Here is a 14,922-nt window from a genome sequence, read left to right as displayed (position 1 = left end):
AGTAAAATCCTCTCCACTGCTGTGAACCTCAGGCTTCCTCCACTGCTGAGACCTCTCAAGTGAGGTTGCCAATTTACAAAATATTTTGTGGTGTGGCTCAATGTCCACTCAGAGCTTGAATTGCTCCAACCAGCAGAAAGTAGAGAGGTTGCTCTCATTTTTCTGATTGGATTCAAGCCGTGGTCTTGAAGGTTAGTATACAATGTTCTAACTCACTGCACCTTATTATTAATAACAATTATTATAAAGCCTCTACAAAGTATGTGGTAAATTGGTATTACCTTGTCCCTTCATTGCAATATCTGAGAGACTAAGTTGAAAAGTAAAATGATCAGCGATGATTATGATATCACAAGTTGTGGTCAATTGGCACTGATGTCATTGGCAGCCACTCATATCACAGGGTTATGACAATGTGAAGGATATCAGCTCTCAAAAATGTTATAACCCTATGTTTTAAATCCAAAACTTCAGCCAGCATAAAACTTTGGGCAATTAATGAGGAAGGAATTGAGCCATGCTGAATAAAACCAGGCATCAGGACAAATTGAACCTAAACAACCTGCATTTATATAGCACCTTTAGTGTAGTAAAATGTTCCAAGGCATTTTTGTGTGAAAACACAAGTTATCACACAAAAGTTATCAAACATAATTTGGTACTGAAGCACATAAGGAATATTAGGACAGATGAATAAAAGCTTGATCAACGAGGTCAGTTTTTAAAAGTGTCTTAAAGGAGGAGGAGAGGTAGCAAAGTGGAATGATTTAGAGAGGGAACTTTAGAGGGAGCTGAAAACATGGCCACCAATGGTGGCACAATTAAATAAGGAAATTTACAGGCAGCCAGAATTGGAGCAGCGCAGAGATCTAGGAGAATTGTAGGGCTGGAGAAAGTTACAAAGACAGGGAAGGGAAGAGGTTACAGAGGGATTTGAAAACATGGACGAGAATGTTAAAGCTGAAGGACTGCAGGATCAGGACCAATATGAGTTAACGAGCATAGGGCTGATGAATGAATGGGTGGACTTGGTGCGAGTTAGGATATGGACAGCAACATTTGGGTCAGGTTTATGGAGTTATGCATACCGTGACAAAAATACAGAGCATTTAACCATACGTGCAACATTCATTAATAGCAAACGCACAGGCTCCCACACAGACATATACAAATGCATGCTTTGAACACTTAATAAATAAAAAATGACTCTGACATATAGAATGATAGTTAATAAATCATAGTATTTTACATCTAAGAGGACAGCTCCCTGAGCTATCCACAGGCTCATGCTTTTTAAAAGTTTTTCTTCAATTTTTTTTATTCATTCATGGAATGTGGCTTTGCTGGCAACGCCAACATTTTTTGCCCATCATGAATTCTCCTTGAGGTAGGCTAACTTCTTGAACTGATGCAGCCTGTACGGGGTAGGTGCACCCGATTCTGGGAGACAGGAACTTCCAGGGTTTTGACACAACAATGTTGAAGGAGCAGTGGTGTACCTCCAAGTCAAGACGGTGAAGAGGAACTTGCAAGTGTTGGTGTTCCTGTGCACCTGATTGCCCTGTACTTCTAGGTAGTAGAGATCATGGATTTGGAAGGTGCTTTCGAAGACACTTCGCAAGTTCTGCAGTGCATCTTGTAAATGGTGGAGTGAATGTTTAAGATGGTGGTCGTGGTGCCAATCAAGTGGGCTGCTTTGTGCTGTATGGTCTTGAATGTTGTCGGAGTTGCACCCAACCAGATGAGTGAGGAGTATTCCATCACATTCCTGACTTCTGAATACAGGAAAGGCATTGCGGGAGGCAGCTGGTAGTCACAGAATACCCAACTTCTTCCCTGCTCTTGTAACTACACCATTTATGTAGCATCTCCAGTTAATTTCTGGCCAATGTTGATGCCTCCCATCCCTACCCCCAGCATGGTGATTGTGAGGGATTCAGCAAGCAAGGGGAGATAGTTAAGACTCTTTCTTGCTGGAAATTATCATTACCTGGCACTTGTGTGCACAACTATTACTTGCCACATCAGCCCAAGCTTGAATGTTGTCCAGCTCTTACTGCACATGGGCATGGACTGTTTCATTATCTGAGGGGTTGTGAATAGAACTGAAAAAACACTGCACTGTTCACATATTTATTTATATCTCTTTTAAAATCTGTTATGGGTTTTCTACCACCTCCAAGGGCATCCCATATCCTAAGAACCTCAGCATAAGTAACTTATGTAACTGCAACCTTTTGTTCTTTTGGTGATTATCTTAAATTTATACTTTCTAATTATTGACTGTCAAAGTAGTTTTCCCCAAAATATTTACTCAAAGCCTCTCATAACTTTGAACACCAACCTCAGTTCTCTTACTCTTCTCAGTTCTGGTAAAAAGAGACCTATTTTCTTTAGCTTCACCTTCTAACTAAACCAAATCATCCCTGGGATTATCTTCTCTACCCTCTCTGGGGCCTCGGCATCCCTTCCAAATAAGAGCATCAAAAAATGAACACAATGAACAGATGCCTAATGAATGGTATATATTCATTCAATATACATTGGAACACCCAACATATTAGATTCCTCTCACACATGCAGTTGAGTTGCGTAATAAACAAGCACAGTTGAATGTATATTCAAGTAAAATTTATCCTCTATGTCTATACAAAATATTTATGCCCTCGCCTGGATACAACCCACTAAACTATCCAATTTTTACTTAGTTCTGTTGAAGGGTCATGAGGACTCGAATCGTCAACTGTACTCTTCTCTGCCGATGCTGCCAGACCTGCTGAGTTTTTCCAGGTATTTCTGTTTCTGTTTTGGATTTCCAGCGTCCGCATTTTTTTGTTTTTATTCAATTACAGCCATCATTTCAGAAATCAAAGGATGTCAGACTTGCACAGCTTTAAAATCAGCAGTTTCAACTGATGGTGCAACAAGCATATGATAAGTTGCAGTCATTCAATTAGCCACTCTCTCCTTTGATTTGGATAAATCGCTCTCCATTGTCAACACTTTTAAAAGGCTCAGATTTAATGGAAAAACAGACTATATTCCAGAAAAAATAACATGTAGCAGAAAGAAAATACAAATGCACGAAACCATAACGGTCAGTACAGCAATGTCCAGATACAGAAGTGCACCAATAAGAACAACTCTGGCAGATAGAAAACTGTCAATGCCATCGGTATACTGGAGGTGGTCAGCTGGAGTATGTTCAAGATCTTCCTGATGATCTTATAGATGGTTATGTTGCACAGGACAACTCAGTAAATTAAAAGTTGCTGATGTAATGGGACATAATTGTTAATACTCCTACAATGAAAGATGCATCAGGGCCACCTGAAGCTGATGGCATACCTGTGTGGTGGCCAGACATTAACAGGGATATCATCAGGGAGAGGATGTCTTCATGCAACTTTTGTCAACTCAAAGAATCATTGATCATTACAGATTACCATCAAGTTAACTCTGACCACGGGTACTCCTTGTTTGAAGATTTTATTACATTTTTGCTTTCCACAGGGCAAGTTAGACATCACATCTAGTTGTCTATTTTCTCCTTTCGATACCATTCTGACTTCAGGAACTTCTAATTTTGTGCTGACATTCAACATGTTATTAACATAGATGATGCAACACCCAATACCAAGAGGTTTCAAATGGAAAAGTGATTAGTCCCAATTAATATTTACAGTCAAGCATACCATTTAATATTAAAAGGTGCAAAAACACATGACAGAATTGAAATATTTTGTATAGGCTGATTCAGCTGCAAGTGTAAAGCCCATGCTATACTGGGAGTCGTAATGTTTTATATTCTAACCCCTCAAGGGAAGTGAGATTTCATCAGTGCTGCAGTGAACAATTGCGGAATGGAGGCCAGGAAAATAAGAAAAAAATGATGTAGACACCTCACAGACAAGGTCTTGGGTATAGCATAAATCATAATCATAGATTGTCAACTTTTATGACGCAAATTTTAAAAATCTCTCAGCTGAGTCAGAAGGTTGTGGGTTTAAGTCCTATTCCATCAATGCTGCAACTTCAGCACTGCACGCTGTCAACATTCAACATTATACAGAGGCACCATCTTCCATTGAGTGGATGTAAAGATCAGATTGTTCGAAGAGCAGGGGAGAGCTCTCCCCATGTCTTGGCTGATTTATTCCTCAACCAACATCACTAAGAGACTGCCCAGCCATTTACATTTTGATAGCAAGAATGTGGAGAGACAATATGAACTAAATTGTAAAATTTTAATGGACATTTAAAAAGAGATGCCTGGAAGTGTATGTGCACAATTTTGAGGCTGCAGAAGTTGAGAAGGGTGTTAAAATAAAGCATAGAATCCTATTTTATTAATAGAGGAATAGAATACAAGAGCAAGAAAGTTATGCTAAATCTTCATAAAGGTTAGGCCTCAGCTGGAAGTGTTCAAATGGAAGTGCACCATAGTTTAGGGTGTCAAGGGATTGAAGAGGGTGCTGATGAGATTTACAAAAATAGTACCAGGAATGATGGACTTCAGTTATGTCAGTAGACTAAAGAAGCTGGGGTTGTTCTCCTTTAAACAAAGAATGTTAAGGGGCTATTTGGGAGGTGTTAAAAAATGAATGATTTTAGAGCAAGTAAGGAGAAACTGTTTCCAGTGGAAGAAAGGGCAGTGACCAGAGAAAAGAACCAGGGGCAGTATGAGAAAGCATTTATGCACAGACATGTAAACTGGAACACAATGTCCGAAAAGGTGGTGGAAATAGATTCTATAGTGACATGCAAGATAATTGGATGAACACTTAGAAGGGAAAAATGTTACAGGGCTATGGGGAAACAGCACAGGAATGGGATTAATCCAATTGCTCTGTAAAGAGCCAGCACAGGAACAACAGATCAAATGGCCCACTTCTGTTGTGCTGGTCACCTCTCATTTCTGTTTGTGCAATCTTACTGCATACAAATCGGCTGTTGTTTCCCTGCAAATGACTACACTTCAAAGTACTTCCATGCCTATAGAACACCAATGTCCCACGGTCATAAAAGGCACTATATAAATGCTAGTCTTTTCTTTTGATTGCAAACTCTGGCCATTCAGCAGCAGTCTTCCACCTATCTCCATTGAGGCCACCTGTCATTTTGCTTTACACATTTTAACATTGAATTATATCTTTTTAATATTTATTATAATTCATTTCTCCCACACTCCTACATGATATGCCCATCTACTACTGGTTACTTTTCAGCACCTTAAGGATACATGAAGAAATATGGAATTGGATTTAGAGACAAGTCATGGTTGAATAAACGGAAGGGAATCCATCAATGGTGAGAGGGGAAAGGCTTGCTGCTCAAAAACAAAGCAATGGAATGATGAGTAGCATGAGAAGCAACAGGACAGTGACAGATTATGACACAATCAGGATGAGCTAACGCAAGGGGGCCAAGAGTTAGGAAATGTAACAAAGACAACGAAGTGATATTGAAAAGTGCAGTTACATTACCTAGTACACCTAAAAGGAAACAAAAGACAGGGCAGAATGAAACACAGATGACAAAATTTTAAAAAGCAGCCAAATGGCCTGCTCCTATGCTGTAATAATTCTGTGCAACGCAAACAGGAAAGAGAAGTGGTCTCTAATTTAGCACAAGCAAATTTCCCTATTTTTTTTTACGAAATAAATACATAGCTACAACACAAAAATCAAGTCATTTGTCCCATCTCAAACCAACCCATGGCAGTGCTTACCTTCCATCCAAGATATAGCTCATGGGTGGCCCTCCATGTCTTTTTACCCTGAATTTAGGCAGCTTGAGGTGAATTTTACAGTACCATCTTCCTGTTTTAAGTGCCCCTTTGATTTTACAGTAATCACCCAGTACCAGCTTCATTGCTGTAATTCATTTGGCAACCACCACTTGGTAAAAGCATTGCACCTTGATACATTTCTGCATGGACTAGCTTGACACTTCCCCTTAGAAATTTCATTTGTTTTAAGATCACTGCTTCTCACCCTTCATTTATTTATTATTGATTATTTCACATCTCTAACCCAGCCTTCATATTTTGAGGGAACACATCCCTAGTTGCACTACTGTTTCATATGTCCCACTTAACATCGCTAGTAAATGTGAAGTTATTTTTCCAGGCCCTGCTAACTGCAAGAGCCCAAAGCTGTACATATTACAGATGTGGCCTAACCTTGATCTTTTTGCTTATATGCTTACACTCTCAATCGCCCCAAATTCACATTTGCTTTCTTAATGTTTTTTAAAAGCCCTTGCAAACTTGAATTGCATGGCTCCCTCGCTGCACTAACCGATTTACCATTTAAAGGTATTTTCATTCCTGAAATGTAGAACCATTTTTCTATTCAACGAATCAGCTAGTTACTTGCCTATTTGTACAATTCTCCTTTCTCTGAAAGCTTGATATCTAGTTTGGAAGCAGATATCGGTATCTAACACATATGACAAAAGTCCAGACACTTATATTCATACAATAGTGCAAAAGTTGTCCCAACACTAATCATTTGGGTGCCCCGCTATCCACCCACACCACTTACCTATCTCAAGGCTGTATGATTTTAACCATTTCTTTTGTCCTTACACAATTTTCCTTTTGATACTGCTGGCCCTGAATTTTCACAGCCACCTTAAATGCTTTTTGGAATTACATCAGATGTAGCCCTCATCAACTTTACTATTCTTCCCAAATTAAAAAATACTCCGGCACTTTTCAATTATCAGTCTGAAACTCTGGTCACCTGTTCATCTCCTTTTCCAAAACTCAGCCGAATATTGCAGCCTAACAACCTACCCCTACATCCCATTGAAACATTCTTCTACAAATACATTGATACGCGAGTACTAACGAAAACATTGGAGGTCAGCCTTAGAGATGCCAGTGCTATCAGACAAAAACCTGCCTCAGAAGCAAATTTCATCATGTACTTCCAATAGCAAAGTTTAACAGGTGCCTTTGGTCCACGAATTTTATTCAGGTGGTGGATGCTTTGAGCTCTCAGCCAGCACACGGGCCAACAATGTGTTTATGCCATAACTGGGCAGGATGAGGCAGTTTGGACCAAGCTTTGATTTGATCTTTTTGTTCATATTTTGAGAAAGTCAAGGTACAGCAATTCTAACAGCAGTTAAATTCTGACTGTTAAATCACACTGTTAGTGAAAAGGCTACCAGCTTAGTTTGTCATTTAAAATGAGTTAAACAAGCTACAAAAATCAAATTTGAGTCAAAGCAGATGTGCAACACAACATTTTTTGTTTCAATCAAAACAACCCAATACTAATTTTGAATAAATAGATTTCAGCATCTATGTGGATTTAAGGGCAAGCAATCTGTAGTAAGGACTGATAACAGTACTTCATTCTGTTTAGTTGTCATCAACTAAACTCCAGTGATCTTGCACAGATTAAAAAGTTCACCAAATTTGCACTCTTGCCAATTCTAGTGTCCATGACACTGTCAGCATATCATATACCAACCTGCCCAGCAGGATCCAAACCAGATTTGTCTTTAGGCTTTTACATCACCAAGTTTTAGAGGAAATTCAAACTAAATAGACCACTTAGGACAGTTCTTAAAAGCCAATCAAGACTTTATTTAATTGGGGATTTGCTTAGGGTCTTTAGAGAATTCAAAGTTTGTGATTACCGTACATCAACCGTCCCAGAAATGAATTACTATAAAAAGTCACTTAGATCAAGAAGGTTTGACATGATACTTGGAGTATTCCTTACATTCCCTCCAATTTGCTCTGACTCTTTTTATTAGGAAAATGTACCATATTTCCAAACATTAATAAAACCAAAAACACAAAAAGTCTTTTCTTAAATTTAATATTTTCGGTGGCAGGACATTTATGCTTTTACAGCAAATTTGCGCATGGGGTACAGGCGCTCTTTCCTTTGCTGTTTCTTGGTCTTCAAACTCTCCTCATATTTGTTTAGTCGACGACGCATGGCACGGGTCTTCTTGGGTCGCAAATCCAAAGGCTTGTACTTCTTGCCCTAAGTAAAATAAAAACTTTGATCAGCTGTCAGCTAAACACTTATTAGCTCACCTATCATGTCGAACAGCAGCTTTTCATAACTGACTTGACAATTACCAGCAATAACCTAACGTAAAAGGACCATTACCATCAAATACAAACATTCTTATCACCAAGGAGGCAGAATAGAATCACGTATTATGATTTGCCTAACTCATTCACAGTAGATTTGACTCCAAGTTTCCCATATTTTCAACTATACTAGCTGCAACTTTAAAGTAGTTTGAAATTTGCCCATGCTTCTGACACACAAACATGTAAGGTAGGTAATGACCATACTCACACCAAAATCACCACACAACTCATAAATGAAAGAAAATCCAACAACACTTAATTGGCCACATATAGACACACAATATTGTGGTTGACCTCCCATCATGGTATACATTGAGAATCAAGATCAAGACGAAGTTTTCAGATGAAATCAGGTTAGAAGCCAGCAGATGATTGGGTCAGGGTACATAGAACTTAATTTCAGCATCCATTTTAAAGCTGCAATTTAATGTATTGTTTCTCTACAGTACTGAGGTAGACACAGGGCAAAGCCACAAAAGGATTTAAACATGTGGATGAGCATTTTAAATTGGGAAGCATTAGGGAATTGGCGACAACGTAGCAGCAAGGACAAGAGTGAACGGGACTTAGTTTGCCATCAGTACGCATACCAGATAAGCAGAACTTTCAGATTTCAGAAGCCTATCCTGCTTTTCTTTTCAGCATGGCATGGATAGGAACCTGTGACAGGACAGGCCTGCAAGAACAGCTAGCTTCCATCTCCAAAGGACATGAATTAACCAGTTGAGTTTTCAATGACATTCGGACTCACATTTACCAGAATCAGATTTTTACTTCCAGCTTGTTTAAAACTGAATTCAAATTCTCAAACTGCCATAGTGGAATTTAAACTTTTTAAAATGGGGGAGACAGTGGCATAGTGGTAGTGTCATTGGACTGGTAAACCAGAGGCCCAGGGTAAAGATCTCGTTCCCGGGTAAGAATCCCACCACAGCAGCTAGTGGAATTTGAATTCAATTAATAAATCTAGAATTGAAAGCTGGTCTCAGTAATGGCGACCATGACACTATCATTGATTGTCATAAAAACCCATCTGGTTCACTAATGCCCTTTAGAGAAGGAAATCTGTCATCCTTACCTGGTCTGGCCTGCATGTGGCTCCAGACATAACAGCTACGTGGTTGACTCTTAAATGCTCTCTGAAATGGCCTAGCAAGCTACTTGGTTTAAGGGCTATTAGGGATGGGCTTCAAATGCTGGCCTTGCCAATGACCCCCACAAGAAAGAATAAAACTAATTTTCTCTGGTTCATTTGTCCAGGCCTCGGGATTACTGGTCAAGTTATATAACCATTACCTTCAGCTTAACATTGCAAAATTATTAAACTTTGCGCTTAAGGCTCATATCCATTAGGCCTAGGTTTGAGAAAACCCAAACTCATTGCTGGCTTTGAGTCTTGTGTGCAACGAGGTGTTTTCTCTCAATGAATTCAAATACATGCGCCTGAGGTGAAATAGGAATTCAGTGCAACAGCTGGTTTCTTCCCTCCCAAAACCCCTAAGCACCCAGCCATCAAACCACTGGCAATGTTCTACAACCCAACCTTCCTATTGGCCTTTGCCCAGAATGTCAATTCAGTATCAAATTGGGGGCACCTATATGTTGTGGACTTGTGCCCACTAACTGTTCAGAATGCTGGCCCACCAGTAAAAAAAATACCAGTTAAAAGCAAAAATTCACTGAATGATGAACCAAATGAGATTAAATACTGCATTTGTATACACACAAAAGACAGATTTGTGCATCACACTTTCAACTGAAATGAAAATCACACCTGTGCCCATGCATAACACAACACAGGGAAAAGTGCAGCAATACAAACACCGGAGATATAACACTTCTCTTTTACCTCCTCTCTCACCACCGTCCAAGGCTCCAAACACTCCCTCCAGGCAAAGCACCAATCCATACACACTTTTCTTCCAATCTAGTCTGTATTTGTTACCCACAAAGTGGTCTCCACCACACTGGGGACACCAAGCACAGACTTGGTGTCTGCTTTGCAGAACGACTCCGTTCTGCCTGCAGGACTTTGAGCTTCCAGTGGCCTGTCATTTTAATTTTCCACCTTGCTCTCACACAGACATCTCTATCCTTGGCCTACTGCACTGTTCCAGTGAAGCTCAAAGTAAACTTGAGGCACAGCACCTCATCTTTCAATTAGGCACTTTACAGCCTCTGGGCTCATCAATTACTAGTCGTAAACTCCGTATCCCATTTTGTTTCCTTTTCGTTGCTTGTTTTGGTTTTTGCTCCCTTTCAGCCAGCAGCACACCTGCTCTAGGCACGTCTCTTGTTTCTTTTATTGTCCCATCTCCATTCCCTTGGGTCCCGGAGGACTAACTTAAGTGTTGTTCTGTCTCTCTGGTCTTCCGCCCTAACACAGACCTACCTTTCGTCTTTGCTCCACCCACCCCTTTCTCAAAACCTATAACATCTCTAACTTCATCTGGTTCATTATGTCCTTCAGGGAAGGAAATCTGCCATCCTTAACCAGTCTGGCCTACATGTGACTCCAGACCAACAGCAAAGTGGTTGACTCTTAACTGTCCTCTGAAGTGGCTGAGCAAATCACTCAATTCAAGGGCATTTTGGAATGGGCAACAAATGCTGGTCCTGCCAGTGACACCCACATCCCATGAAAGAATAAAAACTTTTCCCAGTTCAGGTGTTAAAGTCACAGACCTGAAACGTTTTGTGCTTCTCTCTCTCCAAACAGATGCTGCCTAACCGGCTGAGATTTTCTCCCCACCACAGCATTTTGTTTTTATTTCAGGTTTCCAGCATTGTGCTTTTTGAAGAAATAGAACTGCTTGGCAGAAGTGATATTAACTCAAGACATGAGGAGGAGCAGTGAGAGAAACAAAAACAAAAGGCACATTGGATAAGCTAGCAGAATGGGGGATGAGTAGATAGAACACTGAGAAATGAAGAATATACCCAAGACTGAATCTAAACTTAAGAAATAGCATCTGAGAAATCAGGAAATAAGCCTGAAATGTATAGAATGGCACCATAACCTTGGCACAATCACTAATACAATCCAATGCTGAATAAGTGCTGTAATTGCTTGTCGTCGGTACTGTATCTTTCTGCAAAGTTCACTTGGTTTCACTGGTGGTGGAGTCAGTACATCTCAGTAAACAGGTAAACAAGTACCAAGTTACTCAAATTAATAGTATTAATAGTAACACAAGCGTGGCTGATCCCTACTGCTTCCTGACTCCATATCTGGAATAACTCTAGTGTTACAAAGGATTGAGATGTATAGGCATGAGTCCATCATATACAAACATCATGTATTGTGCACAAGAGATGCTTCATACTACCAGCAGGTGTCATTTTCTTGCAGTTACTACAAACACTATCCCAGTATCTGCTGCTGAATTGCTCACATTACAAGAGTTACAAAACCGCATTGCATAAACACTCGAACTTGCCTTGTAGAATTTTCTCAAGTTCTCCTTTTGCGTCTGATTGATGACAGTCAGGACTCTTGCAATGGACTTGCGCACGACACGACTAAAGGGGAGAAAAGAAATCATAATAGCCAATCACAAATGGTGCCAAACTTTGAGGTTAGAGGCAGCAGTCAAAAAAAGGCAGATCAATTCAGGTCACATGGAGCTCAACACTCACTGAGTGGCATGGTTCTGTGTTGTAATTCTGATGCATTTCTAAGTCCTTTAGAAAGCAGTGGTCCCATAAGGAATCTGCTTCATGCCAGCCGAGCAGAGCAGCAAAATCATTTAAACCTCTAGTACACTGTTGACCCACCTTGAGCAAGGCTCCACAGCCTGCCCTTTCTACAAAGGATAATTTTAATCACTAGCCTGTTCAAAAAACCTACTGCCCATACTTACATTTTGGATAGCTTGGATGCAGCTCCTCCAGTTACCTTAGCAACACGGAGCTGGGAGAGTTCAACCTTGAGGTCATCCAGCTGTTTCAGTAGCTCCTCCTTTTTCTTGCCGCGCAGATCACGTGCCTTGATTTTTGCCTACGTTTAATAAGAGCCGCCAGTTTATTATCACATAAACAAAGCTTCCAATTGATATTCCACATGCAAGCAAAAATTCCAAAGTGGCTGCAAACGCTACACAGAACAAGAGTAGACCTATCATCCCATCAAGTTTATTCAGCACGATCATTGTCAATCTGTACCTCAACCCCATTTACCAGTTTTTAATCCACAGATAACCTTACCTACAAAAAATGCATCAATCTCAGCCCTGAAAATTTTGATTGACCCAGCATCCACAGCCTGAGAAATTAGGTTTCTATTACTCCTAACTAGCAGAGCCCTAATTACAACATAAAAGCTTGCATTTATATCACATCTTTAATGAGTAAAACATCTCAAGGCACTTCCCAGCTTAATGAGACAAGATTTGACAGTGAAGCCACATAAATGATATTTAATGGGAAAAGCCAAAAGCTTGTTCAAAGATGAGTCCTAAAGGAGAAGAGAGAGATGGACATTTAGGGAGGCAAATCCAGAGCTTAAGCCCAAGACAGCTGAAGACATGGCCACCAATGGTGGAGCAAGTGAAATTGGGGATGCTCAAGGGGCCAGAATTAGATGAGCGCACATATCTGGAAGGGTTGGGGGTGCTGGAGGTGAATGCAGAAATAGGGGAAGGTGAAGCCATGGAGGCTTCTTGTAGCCAAGCATAAGAATTTTAAAATCAAGACCTTGCTCAAGGGGAGCCAACATAACTCAGTGAGTACAAAGGTTATGGGCGAATGAGATATGGGCATAGAGGCTTCTGGATGATTTCAAACTTACAAATGGTAGAACATGTAAGGGTCCTGTTGGAATAGTCAAGTCTACAGGCAACAAAGACAGGTTTGAGCAGATTATGAACTGGGGCAAGGACAGAGCCAGGTGATGTTATGGAGGAAGAATTAGTGGTCTTAGTGATGGCAAGGATATGTGGTGGGGAACTCATCTTAAGGCAAAATAGGATACCAATTTTGAGATTGTGCCTCTTTTTCTGGATTACTACATCTGAATAAAATTTCTTCGCATTCACCTTACCGAACCTCTTAGATCACACCCAACCTTCTAAACACAAGGGAATAGATGTCAAGTTGTCCTCAGTTTAACCTTTTGACCTTAATATCATTCTGGTGGATCAACACTGTACCCCTTCCAACTCCCAATATATCCTTCCCAGGCTAGTAGTTACTAAAATTGAATGTAGTACTCTAGATTGGTTCTGATCACAGCACCATACAATTGAAATATAACTTCCCACCTTTTGGAGATAATGGCCATCTTTCCATTAGCCCCACCAACACTAAGGCTCACGTCAAAACTGAGTGTGGAGGATGGTCAGAAAGCTTATCCAAACCAACTGCACCAACATCATGGCTACAAGAGCAGATACAATGCAGAATGCAACTCACCTCCTGACAGGGTGAAAGCTATCATTTACAAGGGTCAAACCTGCAGCATGGTGGAATACTCACCATTTGCCTCGATAGCTACAACCGCACCACCTACATCCACAACAACAAACCAACCTGCTTGATCAGTGCTCTTACCACAATGTACTCCACACCTACTAGCTAAATATCTGCAGGATTCACTCCAACAACTCGCCAAGCTAACTTCAACAATGCCTCCTCGGCCCTGCGATATCTCTATCAAAAGTGGACGGAGGAGGGGAGAGAGACAGACAAGCAGGATCACCATCAACAAGTTTCCCTCCCATGGCGCAGGCAAACAACGCTTGTCTTATACCTCCCAAGTCCCAAAATGTCATACCCAACCCCATTGTGAGGGCAGCAAACCCGTCAAGATGCTCAGGGTGGCGAAGGTGTAGTACTAAAAAAAATATATAAAAACAGCCTGGCTATTGCCAGCCACATTGTGGCACTGGTTTGAAATGAAAATAAAATTTGGGGGGGGGGGGGGGGATTGGTCTCATTGAGCAACGCCGCGGGAGAGCCACAAATCCCCCTCCACACCAACCCCCTCCTCCTCCCTGGGCCGGTGGGGGGGGGGGAATCTCATTGAGCAACGCCGCGGGAGAGCCACAAATCCCCCCTCCACACCCTGCCCTCCTCCCCGGGCCGGTTTGGGGGGGGATTTCTTTGAGCAACGCCGCGGGAGTGTCACAAATCCCCCTCCCCACACCCCCCCCCCACCCCCCGGGCCGGTGTTTGAAGCCCCGGCAGCTTTCAGGCCAAAGGCTCATTGGGCCCAGGGAGAACCCGCCCGCCCGCCCGCACGGACGCGCTCCCGCACGGGCTCCCACAGCCAAGTAACCGACCCACACCACGAACGATGAAGCAAGTCAGCGGCGCCCAGCCCCCCAATGCCGCCATATGCAAAGACTAGGGCCAGGCAGCGGCCTGTTCCAAACGAACCGACCGACATTGCGTTAAAGAAAAAATATATATGTAAAAATGCCACGGAACATCACAAATAACGGCCTCGGCCGATAGGGTAGAACCCCGGGGCCCACGGGAGCAGGTTACTCTGGCCCTGCCGCCGATAGTTTTTGAGGATTGATCCGGATTCTCGGTTCGGATCGGGAACACAAACCCACCGCTCCTACCATTTTCTTGGGCAAGCGCAGGAAAAGGCAGGCTGGGGGGGCGGGGCCTGTATTTCCACGTGACCGGCTCTACCACTTGCTCTTGCTGGAGGGCGGAGGGGGAACTGAAGGGATGATCACAAAGTCAGATATTCAAGTTGAAGCGTACGTCGGTGGCGTTTGAAAGCTTATAGGGAAACATTTTTTCCTTTCAGTAGCGACGAGGTTCAGATTTCCTTCGTGTCT

The 14,922-nt window shown here is 41.7% G+C and overlaps 1 protein-coding gene across 2 annotated transcripts; it reads right to left on the bottom strand.

Moving 5' to 3' along the window:
• Positions 1–7,827: 7,827 nt before the first annotated feature.
• Positions 7,828–14,832, bottom strand: rpl35 (ribosomal protein L35). 2 transcript variants are annotated; one of them, XM_041193165.1, is made up of 4 exons: positions 14,698–14,832; positions 11,992–12,128; positions 11,569–11,650; positions 7,828–8,012 (listed from the first exon to the last, which is right to left on the bottom strand). In XM_041193165.1, exons 1-4 carry the CDS (start codon positions 14,698–14,700, stop codon positions 7,863–7,865), a joined length of 372 nt encoding a protein of 123 aa, XP_041049099.1. In that variant the 5' UTR covers positions 14,701–14,832; the 3' UTR covers positions 7,828–7,862. The 2 variants fall into 2 exon arrangements, with proteins under 2 accessions (XP_041049099.1, XP_041049098.1); XM_041193164.1 differs by having other exon boundaries at positions 14,689–14,715.
• Between the last annotated feature and the right edge of the window lie 90 nt (positions 14,833–14,922).

The sequence above is a fragment of the Carcharodon carcharias genome, chromosome 8 (assembly GCF_017639515.1).
Source record: "Carcharodon carcharias isolate sCarCar2 chromosome 8, sCarCar2.pri, whole genome shotgun sequence".
Taxonomy (NCBI): Eukaryota; Metazoa; Chordata; class Chondrichthyes; order Lamniformes; family Lamnidae; genus Carcharodon; species Carcharodon carcharias.
The sequence above is the reverse complement of the archived record's forward strand: the minus strand, read 5'-3'. Positions and strand labels throughout refer to the sequence as shown.

Coding starts and splice junctions, on each gene's coding strand:
- rpl35 (XM_041193164.1), bottom strand. Junction 11,651..11,991: donor GCATCCAAGCTATCCAAAAT/GTAAGTATGGGC, acceptor TCTCCCCTTTAG/TCGTGTCGTGCGCAAGTCCA. Junction 8,013..11,568: donor ACTTGAGAAAATTCTACAAG/GCAAGTTCGAGT, acceptor TATTTTACTTAG/GGCAAGAAGTACAAGCCTTT.